General features: G+C 33.3%; 1 protein-coding gene across 2 annotated transcripts in view; it reads right to left on the minus strand.

The window, feature by feature from the left end:
- Positions 1-19430, minus strand: part of DICER1 (dicer 1, ribonuclease III) — a 41272-nt gene that overhangs the window by 12249 nt on the left and 9593 nt on the right. For both annotated transcript variants that reach the window (XM_058162623.1, XM_058162624.1), the window contains exons 8-19: positions 18376-18508; positions 15496-15738; positions 14252-14406; positions 9732-9864; positions 8358-8433; positions 6840-6979; positions 4989-5168; positions 3464-3677; positions 2822-2975; positions 1636-1818; positions 765-870; positions 491-666 (exon numbers count right to left, since the gene is read on the minus strand). In XM_058162623.1, the coding sequence (XP_058018606.1) occupies positions 491-666; positions 765-870; positions 1636-1818; positions 2822-2975; positions 3464-3677; positions 4989-5168; positions 6840-6979; positions 8358-8433; positions 9732-9864; positions 14252-14406; positions 15496-15738; positions 18376-18508 (1893 nt within the window). The remainder of the gene's footprint in view (positions 1-490; positions 667-764; positions 871-1635; positions 1819-2821; positions 2976-3463; positions 3678-4988; positions 5169-6839; positions 6980-8357; positions 8434-9731; positions 9865-14251; positions 14407-15495; positions 15739-18375; positions 18509-19430) is intronic.

A 19430-nucleotide genomic window follows, 5' to 3' on the forward strand; every position in this document is an offset into this window, starting at 1 on the left:
CCTTTCCAATGGCACTATAACTATATTGCTTTGCAAATTGCTTTTAGCCCTCATAAAATCCAAATCAATTAAGAACTGTTTGACAGAATTAAAAGATGGTATTCAGTGAATTCTGGATGTTGTTCATAATATTAGCAGCAACTATAAACCTGAGAACAAAATGAACTGATTTCAGAAAAGTAATAAACAAGGAATATTCTATCACTGTTCTGCAATATTTATGTAGGTATAATTTTAATAATTTGTACTGTGAAAAATTATCTATTCTTAGCCAAGTTAAAATCGGCAAGTAAATCATTAGACTTCATTTTAGTTCTTGGAAAATATACTAGTAAAATGTAAACATCTCTTTTCTGTAAGCTTAAAAACACAAAGTTCTGATGGGGCATTTAGGGAACAACTTAGAAACTATGTGAAAACATGTTAAATTGGCTTAGCTCCAGACTAGTATTCCTACATAGTTAACTATAAACTATAATGTATTTAATACCTGAAATCCATAGGAAGTGACTTGACTCCTACACCAGCATCAATAGCTGTTTGAGATCTGAGTTCCTCGGCTGTCAAAAGGCAGTGAAGACGATAAAGGATACTAGGGAGACAAACTGCTTTTCTCCACAGTGATGCTGGAATAGGATGTATAGCGCAGAGTTCTGGAACCAAAATCTTTAACGAAAACAAGACAAAGCTCCATTTTAAAATCTTACAAATTTTAGGGTAGCAAGGTGCTGCTGAGCCCGCTAAAATAGAAAATATACTATTACCTGCTTATTTTGCAGACTTTCCCACTTGGCTTTCCGTTTCTCTGCACTGCTTAACGGAAGAGCTTTCCCCTTCTGATTCAAATGCCGAGGTGTCAAAAGATTAAGTCTAAAACAAAATGAACAGCTTTCTTTAAAAGGCTTACTGTAATATTTCAAATTCCATCTTGAAAGATGGAATAAAGAAAAAAACTTGATTTACAAGATTTAGTAGTAGGGATGTGATTTGTCCCTCGTAGGCCTTTTTTGCTTCTTTTGAATTTTGTTCATGTATATCGTAAACTGAAAAAGATGGACATTTTTTCTGTAGGAAAAAAATCTAGCCATATAATTAATATTTTTTCTGAGTCATTGATTTGTGCATCAATTCTATTCAGGAGATGAGAAAAAGTAAATAGAGGAACCATGTTATTTAGGTAGGGAAACCTAATTGCAGCCTCCTTGACTTTACTCAGCTTTTATTTTAATTCTATTTTAATATTTTCTACTTATTGTGCTCCCCAAAGAAGGTAGCATAAACATGTTTCTGTTTAGGGACTATGAAGGAAGGGGACCACAGCCCCTCCCCAATAAGTTTGTAACCTTCTCTGATAGAGTAGCTTTGATATCAGAACCACCTATATATATATTGTTTCATGATGTAGGTAAAAGGCCTTTGGGAGAGGGAATGTCTCTTTTTCTTTCTTCACTTAGAGCAGATCTGAAAAATCCTAAAGAAAATACATTTGTCCAGGATTGTCCCCTGAACACATTTCTTTTTGAAAAAAGTAACTTTAAATGTGTCTAAAATTACCATCTATATGGAAACCTGACGCCATATGTTTATAAATTACCACAAGGGAAAAAATGTGTAAATTCTGATAGTTGACTTTACCTTGACGATGTGTGGTCCACATCCAGCAATGGCTGGTTGAGATTGGTCAGATCAAGGTTGTACTTTGTTTTATAATATTCAGCAAATGTTTCATATTCTGGTGAAGGAAATTTGCTCAATGGTGTAAGATCTGTGTAGACATCAGCAACATAGAATCGATGAGGCTGATCAAAATTTCGATACCTGGATAGAAACAGATATTTCGATGCCAATGTCAAACACTGTACCAAATAAATTTTCTACCATTTCCAGATGTTGGATTTAATTACAAACCAGTCTGAAATAAAATCTAATTTTATTTTCAAAATAATTACTGATCAAAAACAATGAGCTTTATCTTCCAGTAAGATTTTCCACAAGATGCTGATAATCCCAGATATTAAAATACAAATCTCCTTCCTTTCAATAGGTAGAACAAAACTAACTGAATAGTTATTCTGATCTTGGCTATTGCAACTTTATTGAAATAAGGAGGAAAATTTTCCAAAGAAAAAGGACGCATTCTATGTTTAAACAGGTAAATGTCAAACAATATATTTTATTACTTTTCCATTTTTAATTCAGAAATTCCATAGTTTTTTTTACAAGTTACGCTTAAAATATTTCATGTTTTATTATATATTTTTCCATTTGAATTTTCCATTTGAATATATTAATGCAGCTCTAAAAATTTTCTTTATTGCTGTCAAAAATCCTGAAGAATATTTTGCATCCTGCATTTCCTTTCTCTTTTAGTGATGTCACATCTTGTATTAGGAAGCTTAGCAGATAGCGGTATGCAACACATTTCCATTTTCAATTGTCTCAAAATAAAAGCATCTTATTTCAAGTTTGAAATGTTCTCATCTTAAACAACTTTCTTCTGATTTTGAAACAAGGTATTTCCACTTTAAACTTGAATTGGTTTAGTTTGAAACTTTTTGCATATCACTCCTGATGGGCATTTCTTCACACTATGCAATTATTAGGATCAACAAAAGTGATTTAATACTCTATTACTTGAGATAACTTTTTTTTTTACTTTGACATGTAACCTTTTCAAGAAATCTGGACTCCAACTCCTGTAAATCAGACTTGATCACTATAGGATGTTCTAATGTTTGCATTAAACTATTAAAAGCTGAAAAAATACTAGCTACTTTTAAATATAAATAGATATTTGTTTCAATGTTCAGAAAATACTAACCTTGGAATGATAACTGCATCCTGGTAATCCTCCAATTTAAAAATGAATGGTGTTTCTTTTGTATATTGTGTACTGGGAATGCCAGTACGAGCTTCCGATTTCTCAATATTTTCCATAAATTTAAAATCAATGTCCAAAGTGCTGGAGCCATCAACTTAAAAACAAAATATTTTATTTGAATTTCAAAACTGAAAATATTTTCAGATTCTTAGCACATATTTTTAAATGGTAAATAGTCCCCAATAGTTTTTGTCAAAATAAATTTTACAACACCATAGGGCTTTTGGTGGTAATCAATATTTCAGAAGAAAAGAAGCCAACCTGAAATATTGTTCTAAAGAGTAATTTTTATATACTATAGTACTTTTCACGCTTCTGCATTTACAATTAATATTCAAAATCTAAAACAACTAAAAGGCAAAATCCCTTTATTTGTTAAATTTTTATGGCTGTGTTGCAAATCAGTTTTATTTTCTGCAAAATGTTCCAACATAAAGGATTGTTGAAGGATGTTAAACAATTTAAAGGATATTAAACAATTCCTCCACATGTGGAAAGACTTCTGTGTATGCAAATGGCCACTTAAATAACACATCAACTGTATGTAACTTTAATTAATAAATAAAACAGCACTTTTCTCACCAACATTAAGAGGTAGAACGCAATAGGCTGAATCAGCATCAGTGGGTCTGAATTCTAGTGCAGGTTTTTCAAGTCGAAGAATGTGAGAGAATATATATTGGTGAAGTCGTGTGATTAACTCAAGCATTTGTAATGATAAAGTGAAACTTGATTTTTTTAACTCAATAGATATAGTCACTTCTCCTGAGCGGGTATATACAGGAAAATGAGGAATCTAGGTAAACAAACCAACCAAAGTAAATGTAAGATGGCTACAAAAAGGCTAAAATTTGTGTCCCTTGTTAATAATCAAAGTACATCTAATATTCAAACCAGCATAAGGATATATATATTTACAAACATACAATTATAGATCACAAACACACAAACAAATCCATGTTAATGTCAGGTTAACATTGAAAACTGTCAGAAAAATGTAATAGATTCATTCAAGAACTAAGAATGGTGGCCGTAGGAGCGAATATTATAATCTGAATATTTGTGCAAATACAAGTCCATGTATTTTTATAGTTTTCTTGTAAGACTATCACAATTTCTCAAATAACTGTAACCTTTACATTTTTTGTTTTTCTTGTGCAATGTTATTATTTATAAGGTGATACCTTAGAAAGGCAATTCTTGATGCAAAGGATTAAGGAGCATATGTGGCTTGTACGTAACTAAGCATAAATATTTATTAGTATCCTTTATAGCCTATTCCAATCCTAACCTATTCTGGGAGGAATACAAGAACAACAATGTAAAAACTAAAGAAATCATCAATTTTATCATAGGCCTCAAATAAACTAAGGGCTGAAAGCATCCTGAAATACTATTGGTTTAAGTAGGTCTGGAAATAAAAGAAATGCTGGGGTCATGTGAACCTCTTGGGCAAGAAAGCTCCCTAAAGTTCCCTACTGTAGTTTAGTGAGAATGTTCACCATAAATCTTGCCACCCCGTTTTGTATTAGCTGTAGCTTCTGGACTGTGTCCGAAGTTATACCCCTGCTTGAGAAATATGCTTGCTTTGGAAGATATGCAGGAACCAGAAAGAACATAATGCTGGCATACATTAGTCTGATTTGAAATATTAATCTGGATTTAGTTTAATTCATGTATATGCATTCTGCAATAGAAGGCCTTGCTTAAAATAAGTACTAATTATAGAAAAATAAGAAAGCATAAGATTTAGAAAGCCTGCCATAATATAAAAGCATTTTCTTTCTATGAGCAAGTTCTTTTACAGAGAGACAATGTCTGTAACTATATTCTCTATTTCACAAGATTCCCAAATAAACTGTATCACTCTAAAATAGTGATGTAAAACTGAGGTTCTGATCTGGATCATTTTATTATTACAATATTTCAAACATTTCAAAACATAAATATCAGTCCTTTTAAAAAGTTAATTAGGTAACTCTGACAGGTAAGATAAGCAAGAATCGTTCCATAAATATGGAGTTCTACATGTAAGACACTGGCTTAAACACCTAAAAACCAATTTAAAAAGAAAGAGAAATGCATGTACATGTGTGCATTTAATTACCTGAGGTATAGGTTTGGCTGTCAGTATTCCAAAACATCTTGTAGTATCTTCGGGAGGATATAGTTTTCGTCTTCTGAAGTTGAGCTCATCAGGTAAAGGAGTAGTTAAGACCATACCAATTACATAAAGGTAACAGGGTTGATCAGGTTTGGGATAACTGTCCCTCAAACATTCTGGAATCTATAGACATAGTGTAACAAACATGCTTTTTAAATAAAAATTGTCCTTAGTGATGCATAGAAACAATACAGGTTTTAAATAAATTATCTCTGCATATACATATTATTTTTAAAAACTAGAATGCAGGATTAAATTACAAGTTGTCTGTGATTTATTGATTTATATAACTGGCAGCTAAAAAGTTGATGCATAGTTTCTCCATCATGAAACCATTTGAAACCAGTTTATAAAAAAAAACAATAAATAAAACTAAAGAACTAAAATGGAATGAAGTAAAAGAGGCTCTAGTCTAGAAAATAACAATATTCAGTAAGTTAGTGAGTCTTACTAAGGATTCTATTTAAGCTATTTTGGACAAAAAGGTAACTTATAATTAAAATTCTTGTAATTTACAAATTCAGTCCTGGTTTCTTCAGGTAACGCTAGGAAAGGCCTCTTGCTTGAAATCTGTATTGTTGCTGTCACAATGCTGGATAGACCAAGGATCTAATATGTTATAGACACAATTTCCTCCTAACTATCAGTAAAAGTAGCTTCAAATTTGACAATGAGATTTTACAAATAAAAAGTGTAATTACCTGATGTTTCCCATTTGTTTGCAACACTTCAAAATCCAAAAAACATATTTACTTTAATTTGTTCCTCTTTTGGATTATACCTTCTTCTTTTCATTCCCCTAGAATAACATTTGAATATTTCCCCCAAATAGTATACCTTACTAGGGACTGGGCAGCAAACCAGATTCAAAGGGACAAAAACTCAGCCTCAAGGCAGATATTCAGATAGCACTAGTTGGCAACTCTTTAAATATGATGTCTCTTTTCTTTGGCTTGTGGAGTTGACCAAGCTTTTTCCTAATTCTAAAACAAATGCATTTGATTTGAATTGCTGCTAACAAGTGCTATATGTTCAAATACAAAATGGTACAGTCCTCTATTCTACAATTTCTCCTTAACCACATCATATCCAAAGCTGCAACTGTCATGTGGCTGCAACACTGGACTTCAGCATAGTAATGAATGATTAAATACTGATTCTGTATCCTATTTTTCATCCAAAGACACAAAAAATAGCACACAGCAGTTATATTCCTCAGTATTCATATGACACCAAAGATAATGCTTCATCTCATACCAGAAAAAAATTAAACATCACTTTATTATGTCTCCACTGTAATTTATGTATAAATGAGAAAATAATGAAATGAAAGTCATGCAGGTGTGAAATGGAAAAATGTCTTTTTGTGCATCCAAATTTCTTGTTCAAACATTTCCTTTGGGTCCCACTGGAAAAATTATCTTCTTATAACATATAAGAAATATTATTCTACCCTTCTTATTGTGATGCAGAAGTGTACATGGTTTCCCCAGTCCACAACAGAAACAATTTTTCTTCAATATTACAAGATCCTCTGATTAGCAAATGCTAAAAAATCAGTATACTCCTATTCAAGTCAGAAAAATCTTAAACATACATTGGGCATGTCAAATTTTTCAACTGTCAATTTTGAAACATTAGGGGTGTTCAAAAGTTGTGACATTAACACCTTGGGAATTGTAAAGATATTTTGGTTACTTTATATGTGTTTGGTAAGTAACTACATAATTATCCTAACTTATAACATTTTGTTTCATACAGTCATATATATCAAAACCATAGAACTATACTAACAGCTTTAGGGTAGCACTGCCTTCGTTTTGTAGAACCTGGCCTTCCTGGAACACTGGTTTCTTCTTCATCATGCAAATCAAGTTCCTCTTCATATTTTACTGTTTCTTTTCCAACAGGCATCAAGTGATCATCTAGTTCACCTAAAATATAAATAAAGAACAAATTATAAATTAAGTAATTCCATAATTAAGAAATAATTTCTTCATCCATAAAGTATTGGACTATAAGACGCACCAATGTATAAGACGCACCAAGATTTCAAAGAGGCTAGTAAGAAAAAAAATTTTTTTGCCCTCCCCAGCTCCCAAGAGCACTCTGCAGGCCTCCCAAACCCTCTGCGTGCCCCGTTTTTCATCCATTTTTGTGCAAAACGGGGCATGCAGAAGGTTTGGGAGGCCTGCAGAGTGCTCCTGGGGGGAAGGCAAAAATGCCCATTTTTGTGAAAAACAGGCAAAAAATGGATCCGTTTTTGCAAAAAATGGGGCGCATAGAGGGTTTGGGAGGCCTGCAGAGTGCTCCTGGGGACTGGGGAATAGCAAAAATGCCATTTTTGCAAAAAACAGGCCCGTTTTTGGTGGAAGAAGAGGTGGAAGAGGACGACCATCCCAGATAGAAGGAGAGTACCAATCTTCGGTCAAGGGTATACGATAGCTGCGCTCCCTTGCTAGAACCTCCAAACACGCTCTAGGCCTACTGGGCCATTGTGTGCCAAAAGCTGGGAGAATGTGGGGGGGGAGGGGGGGATCGTGTGTGCATGTGTGAGTGGGAGGGACACATTGAATTACGGGTGTGGGCACATGTGTGCATGCGACCCCCGCTTTTGGCACGCAACAGCAAAAAGTTTAGCCATCACTAGGTTAAGGCATCAGGCTAGAACACCAGGAGTTCTAGTCTTGTCTTAGGCATGAAAGGTAGCAGGGTGACTTTGAATTAGTCACTCTCTCTCAGCCCTTGGGAGACAAATCAGTCAGTCTCATATTTAATACAATTTTTGTATTGTGTAGGATGAAAAGAAAGTAGCAAATAATGGGAAAATTAGTAAATAAATGTGGAGCTACATACCCATATTAGCCGTTAAACAACTGATGGAGGTTGGAGGTGAACAGAGAACTAAGCTTACTGCCAATATTGTCAGTACAGTAAATACTAGACTTTCTTGATACTTGTTACTATTGTCTGCCAGGACCAAGAATGTGAAAACCAAATTGTGCTAAGAATTCAAGTAACTAAGCACACGATACTAGATACTCTTGTTATAATTACATAGGTGAATTTCCACCAGAGAAAAATACTAAGTGCAAAGGTTAGATATGAAAATGATGGTTAGTAGAAAACTATAAAAGTGAATTTAAAAACGACCATTAGTAAAAACTAACACTGCCAGTTCAAAAAAAACTAAAATGGCATTTTCAGATATTTCTTTCCCTCTACATTTAAAAAAGAGAAAAAACAATAAGGGTCAAGTTAGTATCAGATGTTCTTTAAATAAATGATATTGCTTCTAAAAATTATACTTACCAATTTTATGCAATTTTTCACAACAAATAAGAGCGACAACTCTTTCTGCTAATCTCGCACAACTCATTGGAGGACCCTAGAAATAAAATTTGAAGCAAATCTTTAAAAATTTCCTATCAATAAATAATAATCAAATTTATTGCTTTTTTCATTTCTCATTTTAGTTATTGTTTGTTAGATTAATATACTATCTTTCCCTCTTGAGTTCATGGTGAAATACACAGCATTTTTTTCTTCAAGACACCCGTACCCCCATAGCAATACTGGGCAGCAGCTTAGCCTAACAGGCTCAAAGTCACCCAATAAGCATGCATGGCTGCGGTGGACTTACACCTGGACGTTCACCTCAACTAATATGCTATACTGACTCTCTAGTAACTAAGACCTGTCATGCATAAAAAATATGTAAGTGTATAAAGGACAGGTTTAAGAACATAAAATAACAGCTCTACACAGAACAGATGTTATTTATATATTCCAAATATAGCCAATAACTGTTTTGCAAAAAACAAATGTCAAAACATATCACTATTTAGACTGAATATTGAATATGAAAGGAAAATAAATTATTTTTTCTACACTAAGATGCTTCTATACTGCTAATTAAAAAAAATATTAACTTAGCCCTAGAGTTTCTTATGATTTTTGCACATAATCCTGTCATTCAAGCTTTAATAGTTTAATTCAAACAGAGAGAAAAAAGTAAACCTCCTTCTTTGCAACAGTATGTATATTTCAACGCTTTCAAGACCTCAGTTACTGTCTACCCCATTTGATCGATCAACTTCCAGTTGAGACACCTGGGAATATTGGTAGTCGTATAAATTTCATGGACCAGCTACTTAGCACAGAGTAAATCTTTCATATAACAGCAAGTTACCTTATGCCTCCCATCGACCCGTACGCTCTCACAGAGAGGGCCTTCTCAGGGTGCCGTCCGCCAAACAATGTCGGCTGGCGGCCCCCAGGAGTAGGGCCTTCTCTGTGGGAGCACCGACGCTCTGGAATGAACTCCCCCCTGGCTTACGTCAAGTGCCTGATCTTCAGACCTTTCGTCGTGAGCTAAAAACATATTTATTCATTCAAGCAGGACTGGCATAAACAGTTGATTTTAAATTGGGGTTTTAGTAATATTTTAAATTTTTAAATTTTTAAAATTATCGGCCGTTTAGTAATAGTTCATTTTAAATTCTTTTAATTGTATATATTCTGTATTTTATTTTGGCTGTACACCGCCCTGAGTCCTTCAGGAGAAGGGCGGTATAAAAATTTAATAAAATAAATAAATAAATAAAGTTATGCACTGCAGGAAAAACAAGTTGCAAGCCATGTCAGAGGGAAAATTTATTTAGTCTAAACAAACAAAATACTTACGACTATTGATGCTCGAAGAGGAGAATTGATAGGTAGATAAAGTGTTGCATAAAATGTGTTATCAAGAAGCTCTCTAGTTTTACACTTCGGAGCCAGATGAGTAAATGGATCACTTGGTAATCTAGCACAATACCTATTTGACACATTTAAAAAAATAAACATAAACGTATCATTTAAAAAAGCAAATGACATTTTATGGCTATTCACAAGTTAACAGAAATCAACAGGCAAATGGATGTCAATAGTTTGCAATTATTTCTAAGCTTTTCATCCACAGTTAAATGGTTTGATTTAAATATAATACTGTACAATTCTCCCAAGTAGACAGGCAATAAAGACAATAAACAAGAGAATCTTGGAATGTTTCCAAGATTGAAATGATACCCACTGGAAAATTGTATCTGTTAATTGAGTAATATCACAATAAACCAGAAAAACTATGGCAAGTGTGTAATAAGATCAGTTTTACTGCATATTTATTTATTTTATTTATTTATTTGTCAAACACAACAATATATATAAGTATAAGCATGAAATAACTATACGAATTGGATACAACCAAAGGGAACATTAGGACAGGAACGGTAGGCACGCTGGTGCTCTTATGCACGCCCCTTACAGACCTCTTAGGAATGGGGTGAGGTCAACAGTAGATAGTCTTTGGTTAAAGCTTTGGGGATTTTGGGAAGAGACCACAGAGTCAGGTAGTGCATTCCAGGCATTAACAACTCTGTTACTGAAGTCATATTTTCTACAATCAAGATTGGAACGGTTCACTTTAAGTTTAAATCTATTGTGTGCTCGTGTATTGTTGTGGTTGAAGCTGAAGTAGTCTTCAACAGGAAGGACATTGTAGCAGATGATTTTATGAGTTATACTCAGGTCATGCCAAAGGCGGCAGAGTTCTAAATTTTCTAAATCTAGGATTTCAACTCTGGTGGCATAAGGTATTTTGTTGTGATCAGAGGAGTGGAGAACTCTTCTTGTAAAATATTTCTGGACAGACTCAATTGTATTAATGTCCAAAATGAGGTGTGGGTTCCAGACAGGTGAGCTGTAATCGAGAATTGGTCTAGCAAATGTTTTGTATGTTCTGGTTAGTAGTGTAATCTTTCTGTAGAAGAAGCTACTCAAGATTAGGTTTACAACTCTTAAAGCCTTTTGAGTTGAAGTGGGCTTTGGCACTTAGATTGTTTGAGATGAAAACTCCAAGGTCTTTGACCGAGTGAGGGTCATCTACAAGGTAATGTCCATCAAGCTTGTATTTAGTGTTCTCATTCTTTTTTCCAATGTGTAAGACAGAGCATTTGTTGGTTGAGATTTGGAGTTGCCAATTTTTGACCATTCCGACACAAAGTCAAGGACTTTTTGAAGGGTAGCCGCATTGTTGGTAGTGTTAAATAGTTTAACATCATTGGTGAAGAGAACACAATTATTTATAATATGGTCATAGAGGTCGTTAATGTATAATATGAAGAGTGTTGGTCCTAGAACGCTGCCTTGAGGGACACCGCTATTGACAGGAATAGGATTTGATAGGGCACTGCCTATTTTGACTACTTGTTGCCTGTTTGACAGGAATGCAGTTATCCAGTTATGGAGGGGTCCAGAGATGCCGTAGGATTTTAGTTTTAGAAGAACTTTGTCATGTACCACTGAGTCAAAAGCTTTACAGAAGTCTATGTAAATGGCATCTACTGCTTTGCCCTAATCGAGATTTGTAGTCCATATGTTTTTGCAGTGAAGAAGTTGTAATTACAGGATAAATTTTTTCTGAAACCAAATTGTTTATTAGAGAGTAGGTTGTTTGTTTCTAGGTGGAGGGTGATGTATTGGTTAATGATTGATTCCATTACTTTGCAGGTGACGCAGCATAAAGAAATTGGTCTGTAATTTTCAACTAAGCTGGGGTCTCCTTTTTTGAAGACAGGGATGACCGTGGCTAGTGACCATAGTTTGGGAAGGGAGCTGGTCCTGAAAGATTTTTCAAAGATTATGCTTAGGGGTTCTGCTATAACAGTGGAGAGCTTTTTTAAGAAGTATGCACAAGACCATCAGGTCCAATAGATAGAGATGGTTTCAGTCTGTGCCTTTTCAACATTATCTTCTGTGAAATCTATTTGTGTTAGATCGTTGTAATCATTGTTGGTATGACTGGGGAATGTTGGGTATGAGCCATTACTGTTAACAAAGACTGAGCCGAAGAATGTGTTAAAGAGGTTTGCTTTAACTGTTTCATCATTACATTCTTTACCGTTAGATCCTTTTAGGGGTAGGATGGATCTCGAGTCTTTAAGTTTGTTATTTACAAAATTATAGAAAGTGTGATTGGATTTTGTGCGCAGAAGGTCTTCTTTTTGTTTGATGTGGTAATTGGTGCATTCAATCTTTATTTGGTGGCATATAATTTTGTAGCGGTTTTTAAAGTTGGCTACATAGCCAGTTTTATTTCTTCACCAGAGGGATTTTTTTTTGGATTGGAGCTTTTTTATTGATATGGGTAATTTGTTTTTCCTGATTTTGTTGGTAGTTAGTGGTACATATAGTTTAATGACTCTATTGACTTCAAGTAGAAAAACTCTATAGTGGTCTTCAGCAGTGATACAGGTTGAGAATAGATTTTACCAGTCAAGAGATGAGAGGTCGGTGTTTATAAGGTCATAGTTGGCTTTTTTGAAATTGTAGTTTGGTATACCATTATTATGGAGATTATTGTAAGGGCGTATATTGAGACAAAAGTCTATCATGCTGTGGTCACTGTTGGCCCAGAACCCTCCTCAACCTAATATTCTGTTTCTCATAGTGGTCAAGCAGCTGCCTCTATGTTGCTTGGAAGCAGGAGGGAGGCATACCCTTCTTCTAACATTGTTCCCTTTGAAATAGTACTTGGTGGATGCTTCTCACAACTTGGATGCAACAAATTCAAGATCAATAGCCCATCACATCTCAATAAATTTACTTAATCCCTTTTTACAGCCATCCAATTTAGAGGCCAACACATTAAGTATGAATTACATACTTCATACAGTATATAGAATAGAATAGAATAGAATAGAATTTTATTGGCCAAGTGTGATTGGACACACAAGGAATTTGTCTTGGTGCATATGCTCTCAGTGTACATAAAAGAAAAGATACGTTCATCAAGGTACAACATTTACAACACAATTGATGATCAATATATCAATATAATCATAAGGATTGCCAGCAACAAGTTATAGTCATACAGTCATAAGTGGAAAGAGATTGGTGATGGGAACTATGAAACGATTAATAGTAGTGCAGATTCAGTAAATAGTCTGACAGTGTTGATGGAATTATTTGTTTAGCAGAGTGATGGCCTTCGGGAAAAAACTGTTCTTGTGTCTAGTTGTTCTGGTGTGCAGTGCTCTATAGCTGCTTTGAGGGTAGGAGTTGAAACAGTTTATGTCCAGGATGCGAGGGATCTGCAAATATTTTCACGGCTCTCTTCTTGATTCGTGCAGTATACAGGTCCTCAATGGAAGGCAAGTTGGTAGCAATTATTTTTTCTGCAGTTCTAATTATCCTCTGAAGTCTGTGTTTTTCTTGTTGGGTTGCAGAACCGAACCAGACAGTTATAGAGGTGCAAATGACAGACTCAATAATTCCTCTGTAGAACTGGATCAGCAGCTCCTTGGGCAGTTTGAGCTTACTGAGTTGGCGCAGAAAGAACATTCTTTGTTGTCCTTTTTTAATGATGTATAATTAGTTATATCCTATATGATATAATTATGTATGTTTGTCCTGAATGATTGTCTTAAAACTATTTTCAAACAGCCACAGTAAATATTTTTTTGTATTTTGAGAAAGGGAGGAAAAAATTCTGTCTACTTTTTCCCATGTCATGAATTATTTTATGAAAAGCCCAACATGTACCCAATATTGTTCCCAGCTAAATAATCCACTAGTCTACCTTTTCTAATAAAAATGTTTCTTATAGAAAGTTCTCGATTTATAAACATAATTCACATATCATTAATTATATTTTTTTTTTCAATTAGTCATAACATGAACTACTCCTTTTTCATAACTATTATATGCAGATCTGGCATTCTTACTATACTATCCACTAGTATCCCAAGATTTAGCTAAGAACAATGACGGGGAGTCCTTTGTGCACCCTGAATTTGGTAGTTTGCTTGCAGATGTGTCAATACCCAACATCATTAGTATAGCAAGTTGATGTTATCTAATCATGTAATAAAATGCCTACAAGCAAACAATCAAGCAAGCTCAGAAAGAATATCTGTTTTAAATTTACATTGATACCTCTCTTCCATTTTATTCCCCCCCATCCTCCAATATTAAATATATTTCAGAAAACATAATAATGGAACAATAATGGATTTGGTTGTTTTATTTCTTGTAAGACATAAAATCTTTCGTTTAACCAAAATAGACAAATGCTTAAAACATATACAGTTATCAGCATTTAATTAAAAGACTGCTTTATAGCATATGAAATATAGAGCTAAATATGGAAACAATAGTCACCATACCGATTAATGTGCCCAATAGCAGTGTTTATTGTGACTCTTGGACCACCATCTTCTGGCCTCAACACATATGGTGGGAAGATGTCATCATCATCTATAATAGGCTCATTTTCTGTTTCACTAATATCAACAGATTTCGAGCATTTGTTCCTCAGAATCTTAAAAATAAATCAATTAATAGAGAACGGTAAGAACAGTATATAAATTTAGCCTTGAGATAAACATTATTAGCAAAATTGAAAGATACAGAATATTTTAAGAATAATTAAGGTAGGATGGGATTATCTATGGGCTTTACTATCTTTACTAACTTCGTATTAGTTCCCAGCCCTTTTAAGGGAAGAATTATCACAATCACTAGCATGGAAGAGGTCACACCAACATTAACAGTTCATTCCAGCTAAGAAAAAGAAATCAACAATACTGACTCAGAGACAATTAATGTTTAGATTACTCGGCTTCTCTTGGAAAAAAGATAATTGATAGATCAGAATCTTTTTGTGTACTATTTTATGAGTATTAGCATAAAAATTAATTTCTGTAATTTTTATAAATATTTCGGTTCTCCAAATGTTTAAAAAGAACTGCTTTGGAATATGCAGGAACAATATGAAGTACTATTTTACAATAGTTAAACCACTTGTGTCTTTAAAAGGACTGGCATAACTGCTTCAGAAATTGCTCCCAACTATCTTTCCAACTGGATGCATGCACAAATTGCTGATTTTGAAACACCTCTTTTAAAGCATTTATGCAGAGTGTGCATGTGAATAAATATATAAAATGTTTTTAACTTTATAAATATATAAATAAAAAATAGAACCAGTATATTGAGAGATGTCTATTAGCTAGTTATTAATTCATCTGAAAATCCTAGATCTCTTTCTTACTGTATTTAGTCATCTTTCTGTGGATCTTCTGGTGTGGATCCCTTGTTGTTTCTTTGCATTTCTTCCACTTTTAAGAAAAGTTTATTGTCTGATAATTAAATTCCTAAATCACTATTTCACATTTTTAGAAGCATACAAGCAGGTCTTTTAAAGCATTTTGGGATGAATAAGATCATATTACCTTGCATCAAGCTAATTGTATCAATTGATTTTTGTTTCTAATTTTCCAATATTTAATACTGTAAGCCATTCGGGTATTTGGAAGTGGAAAAGGATAACACTTGTACAAATAAACACCCCACCCCCCAATCAATTCCTTTATGATTCAGTAACATACATGGACTTCTTTTTACATACCTTCTCAATCGCTTTATAGGTTTTAAGATCTTCTTCAAAACATTTAATTTTGTCTGAATCAGCTAACATAATGTAGTTTGAGATTGGTGCCCTGGCTCTTCCTTTGGATTGCACATAGGAACGATATTCTGTGGGCAAATCAAAACGAACCACCAAATTGCATTTTGGTATGTCAACACCCTCTTCTACAATACTAGTTGCAATTAGCAAGTTGGTTTCATGTGCTCGAAATTTTCTAAGAACCTACAAAGTAACCAAGAAGACATATTTCTAAGACCATCAGTTGTAAAGCCATTATCTTCACAAAAGTTTAATATTCCAATACTTGCAGAACTTTACTTATAGTCCAATGGTTTGGAATAAAAGTTATAGTTTTTAAAACTTATTTTAATTTTCTTCCTCAATAAAATTAAAAATTTCAATAAAATGAATAAAAAGTTATAGAAATACAAAGATAACAGATTATAATTTTAGAGAATAGTTAATTTTAGGAAAATAATTGATAAATTCTTTAGTTCACATGTTAATATCAGTTTTTGTTTTTGTTCCCCAAGTTATGCTGCATTATTTTTAAAATGCTTTTGTAGAATCCACTTATTTGTCACTTGTCTAAAATTCAATATATTCTAAAATGTAAGCCCAGGACTCTCCAGATTTTCTTGTCACTGAACACAGAGAAAGCGTTCCTAAAATTTGATCAAACTGCAGCTTTAATTCCAAAAAGGTGTTTCAAACACAAGCCGTCTCTTTTCCCAAGATTTCTTGGCAGCTTTAACGAGTAGCAGACTAGTGCTATGTTCTCATCTATGAGCTAAAAATTACCCATTGGTTCTTTCACTTACTGTCATTTGCTTCATTTGAAAAATAAAATAGACCAAACACTAAAATACATTTCTAGTTTATTGAAACAAGCTCATTGAAAGAACTGTATTGGAAATTTCTGCCATTAATGATAACATTATTAATAATGGAAATTCTGAACTGTATTTAACTATATATGAACAAAGTCTGGTTACAGAAATATAATTATTTCAAATGATTCATATTAGTTAATACTAAAATATTAATCATTTCCATTTTCCAGGAAAATAGAGCAAAATGAGCAAAGAAGCAGTAATTTCCCCAGAAGCAATAAAATAATTAAAAAATGTTACAGCCAATATAGTTCTAAGATCCCTATATTTCAGTTCAGTGAACTAGCAACTAGGAGTATCTAAAGTAATAAAAAAGAAAACAAACTTAGTTTTCTAAACATCTACTCCTATTTTATAAAATAGCTTGTAAGTCTCATTCAAATGGACACTTAACACTCAAGTTTAATGGTTTAAAAATTCTTAAAGCTGATGCTTGAAAGTAAAAAAAATCATAGAATAGCTATAGTTACATGACAAAACACAACAACCATGTTTCACTATTACCGTCCTTTTTAAAGCATGATCCAGGTACAAAAAAAGATTGATACATTTGCCTAGCTTGTACAATTAAAGCTATCTACATTTTCTGGACTAAAAATGTCAGTCTGGTAGCTACATTTTATTATATATGACACAAACAAAATAAGAGTTAAATGAATGAGTTAATTATTAGGATAAATAGAAAATACATGAACTGAAACAGAACCCCTCTAAAATGAATTCAATTGGAACATTTCTGGTACTTCGTTTAGTATTGGAGGACTAGAGTCCTACGATAATTACTCAAAATAGAATACATTTCTGCCTAACCTCTCTGAATAATGAAAACACTGAAGGAGGAGAGGAGGAGGAGAATTATAGGCGTAGATCCTATTGTTAATCACAGTTTTATTGATGTTGTTTCTATCATCAGACCATTTCAGCACCTAGTTCTCCCCAGTTCAACTCTGGTACCATGACACACTGGTATTCATTCTGATTCTTCTCCTTCTCAGCAGCAGAATCATGAGAAAAAGTTTGGGTGTATGTGTGTTATCAGATCTTGAAATGTAGAACTGGATGCTTGTTAGAAAAATGTTGAATTGTCAAGTCCCTCTATAGGAACTCCACAGCCATAATCCATTCAAATTTGATACCAACTGAAAAAACTAAGATTTTATAGATTGTTTGCTTTAGGGACAAGTGAAGATAGAATATTTTAAATGTATAATACCCCTTCAAAAGAGACTACGATATAAAGGAAAAAAATCAATCGCACATGTCAAAACTCTGCTGAATTATTTTACAGCTTTCTATTCTGTATCTCATCTTGACCATTAAAAACATGAGTATAAAATCTCATCTCAATAAGTGAAATTGTCAAGCTTGATCTCAGCAAGGGAAAGTTTTGTCTGCAAATTTCATCTGTTCCGTCAAGAATAGAAAATTGAGATAAAAGAGCCACGTGTACTACAAGCACAGATGTGCGTACACACACACACGCATGCACAGATATTCCTAACCTTATTCAATGGGCTTTCAGGTTGAAATCAGAAATGGAAGATAGTTCCAAACTGTTCTGAGGCTAAATCAGGAACCAATATGGATTGTATGGTTGGTGCACAATCCACAAATTGTGGGAAGAGGATATTTACACTGATTTTACAGAAACAGCAAATTGGATTACAGAACAGAGGAGGAGAAACAGCAGCTATTGCTGCTAAAGTATTTGTTTTACACTACAATATTTTCAAGAGCAATCTTAATTCTTAATATTAAGTCAAATGCTATCATTGAAGAAGGCACGAATGCTTGGTCTTACTTTTCTATTTTTAAAAATACAGATATATAATTTATTTCAGAAGCTTTAAACACATTCCTTTTATATACTGATATTCACAACATTCAAGATGAGGAATTTTTAATGAAGGGTTCTAATGCAAGAAAATATACCACATTTATATACAATTATTTTCATTAAAGTTACCTCTTCCTGCTTTCGGAATTCTATTTCCATCTGTTTGCTACGGGGCTGATTCTTTCCAATGCCATGTCCAGTTATAAAATTGCTGCTGATGTAAGCCAGCTCTGGGTCTTGTTTGCCAGCTTCTTTTATCAACCTACACATATTTTGGAAGATGCATAAAGTTGAAAAAAAAATAAGAATTTTTGAGATATACAATACTGAAAATAGAGGTATGGTAACTGATTTTCTTACCAGGATATATACACAGGTTGCATTCATTAAATAACTTTTTAAAAGTTATTTAAACTCAAGTCCACTGACAAAGAATGTTTTACATGTCTTTCATATCTTATGTTGAACATGTTTTTCATATCTTACATGTGAAACGAAAAGGTTAATATAAAAAAGTATGGTTCATGTATGTTAAAATCTTCCTAAAAATTTAGTGAAGTTTTAATTTTTTAGATTAAAAAAATATGGGAAACTGACAGAAATAGGAACCTATCTGACATCTTTCAAGAATTTGTTTTTTCTGATTTGTGGCATACAGTGAACAATAAAAATACACATGCACATTTCTACATATGTTCACACAAACTAAAGGACTTTCCCCAAATTAGGTAATTTTTACTTAAAACAAATCTTTAAAATATTAATTCATACTTTTTGCATGAAATACGGATATTAATAAGTTTCATGTAATCCATAATAACTGGATTTAATCAGGAATCAGGAATAACATAAATTTGTTTTGGCCAGAAAAACTTCAGAAAAATAAATATAAAATTAAGTAGAAATTAGAACAATTAGGCATTTTATAGTTAAAAACTTTTTGTTGTTGTAAAATTATTCTCAAGATGATGAGGATTCTGCATGAACAACATCACCTTGCTAGAGATATTCAATTCATTTGCTTTCTTCCTTGTCTACCATTTAGCATTCTTTTGTGACTGAACATAGTCTTAATTGGTTCTCTTTGGAGTTTCCTTTAGGATTTTTTTAAAATTATGAAAGAGGCTTGTACTCTTACAGGTTCTCAGGTTTTTTCAAGCCTTCTGGTTATTTCTTTCATGTGA

This window comes from Ahaetulla prasina, chromosome 1 (genome assembly GCF_028640845.1).
Source record: "Ahaetulla prasina isolate Xishuangbanna chromosome 1, ASM2864084v1, whole genome shotgun sequence".
Classification (NCBI taxonomy): Eukaryota; Metazoa; Chordata; class Lepidosauria; order Squamata; family Colubridae; genus Ahaetulla; species Ahaetulla prasina.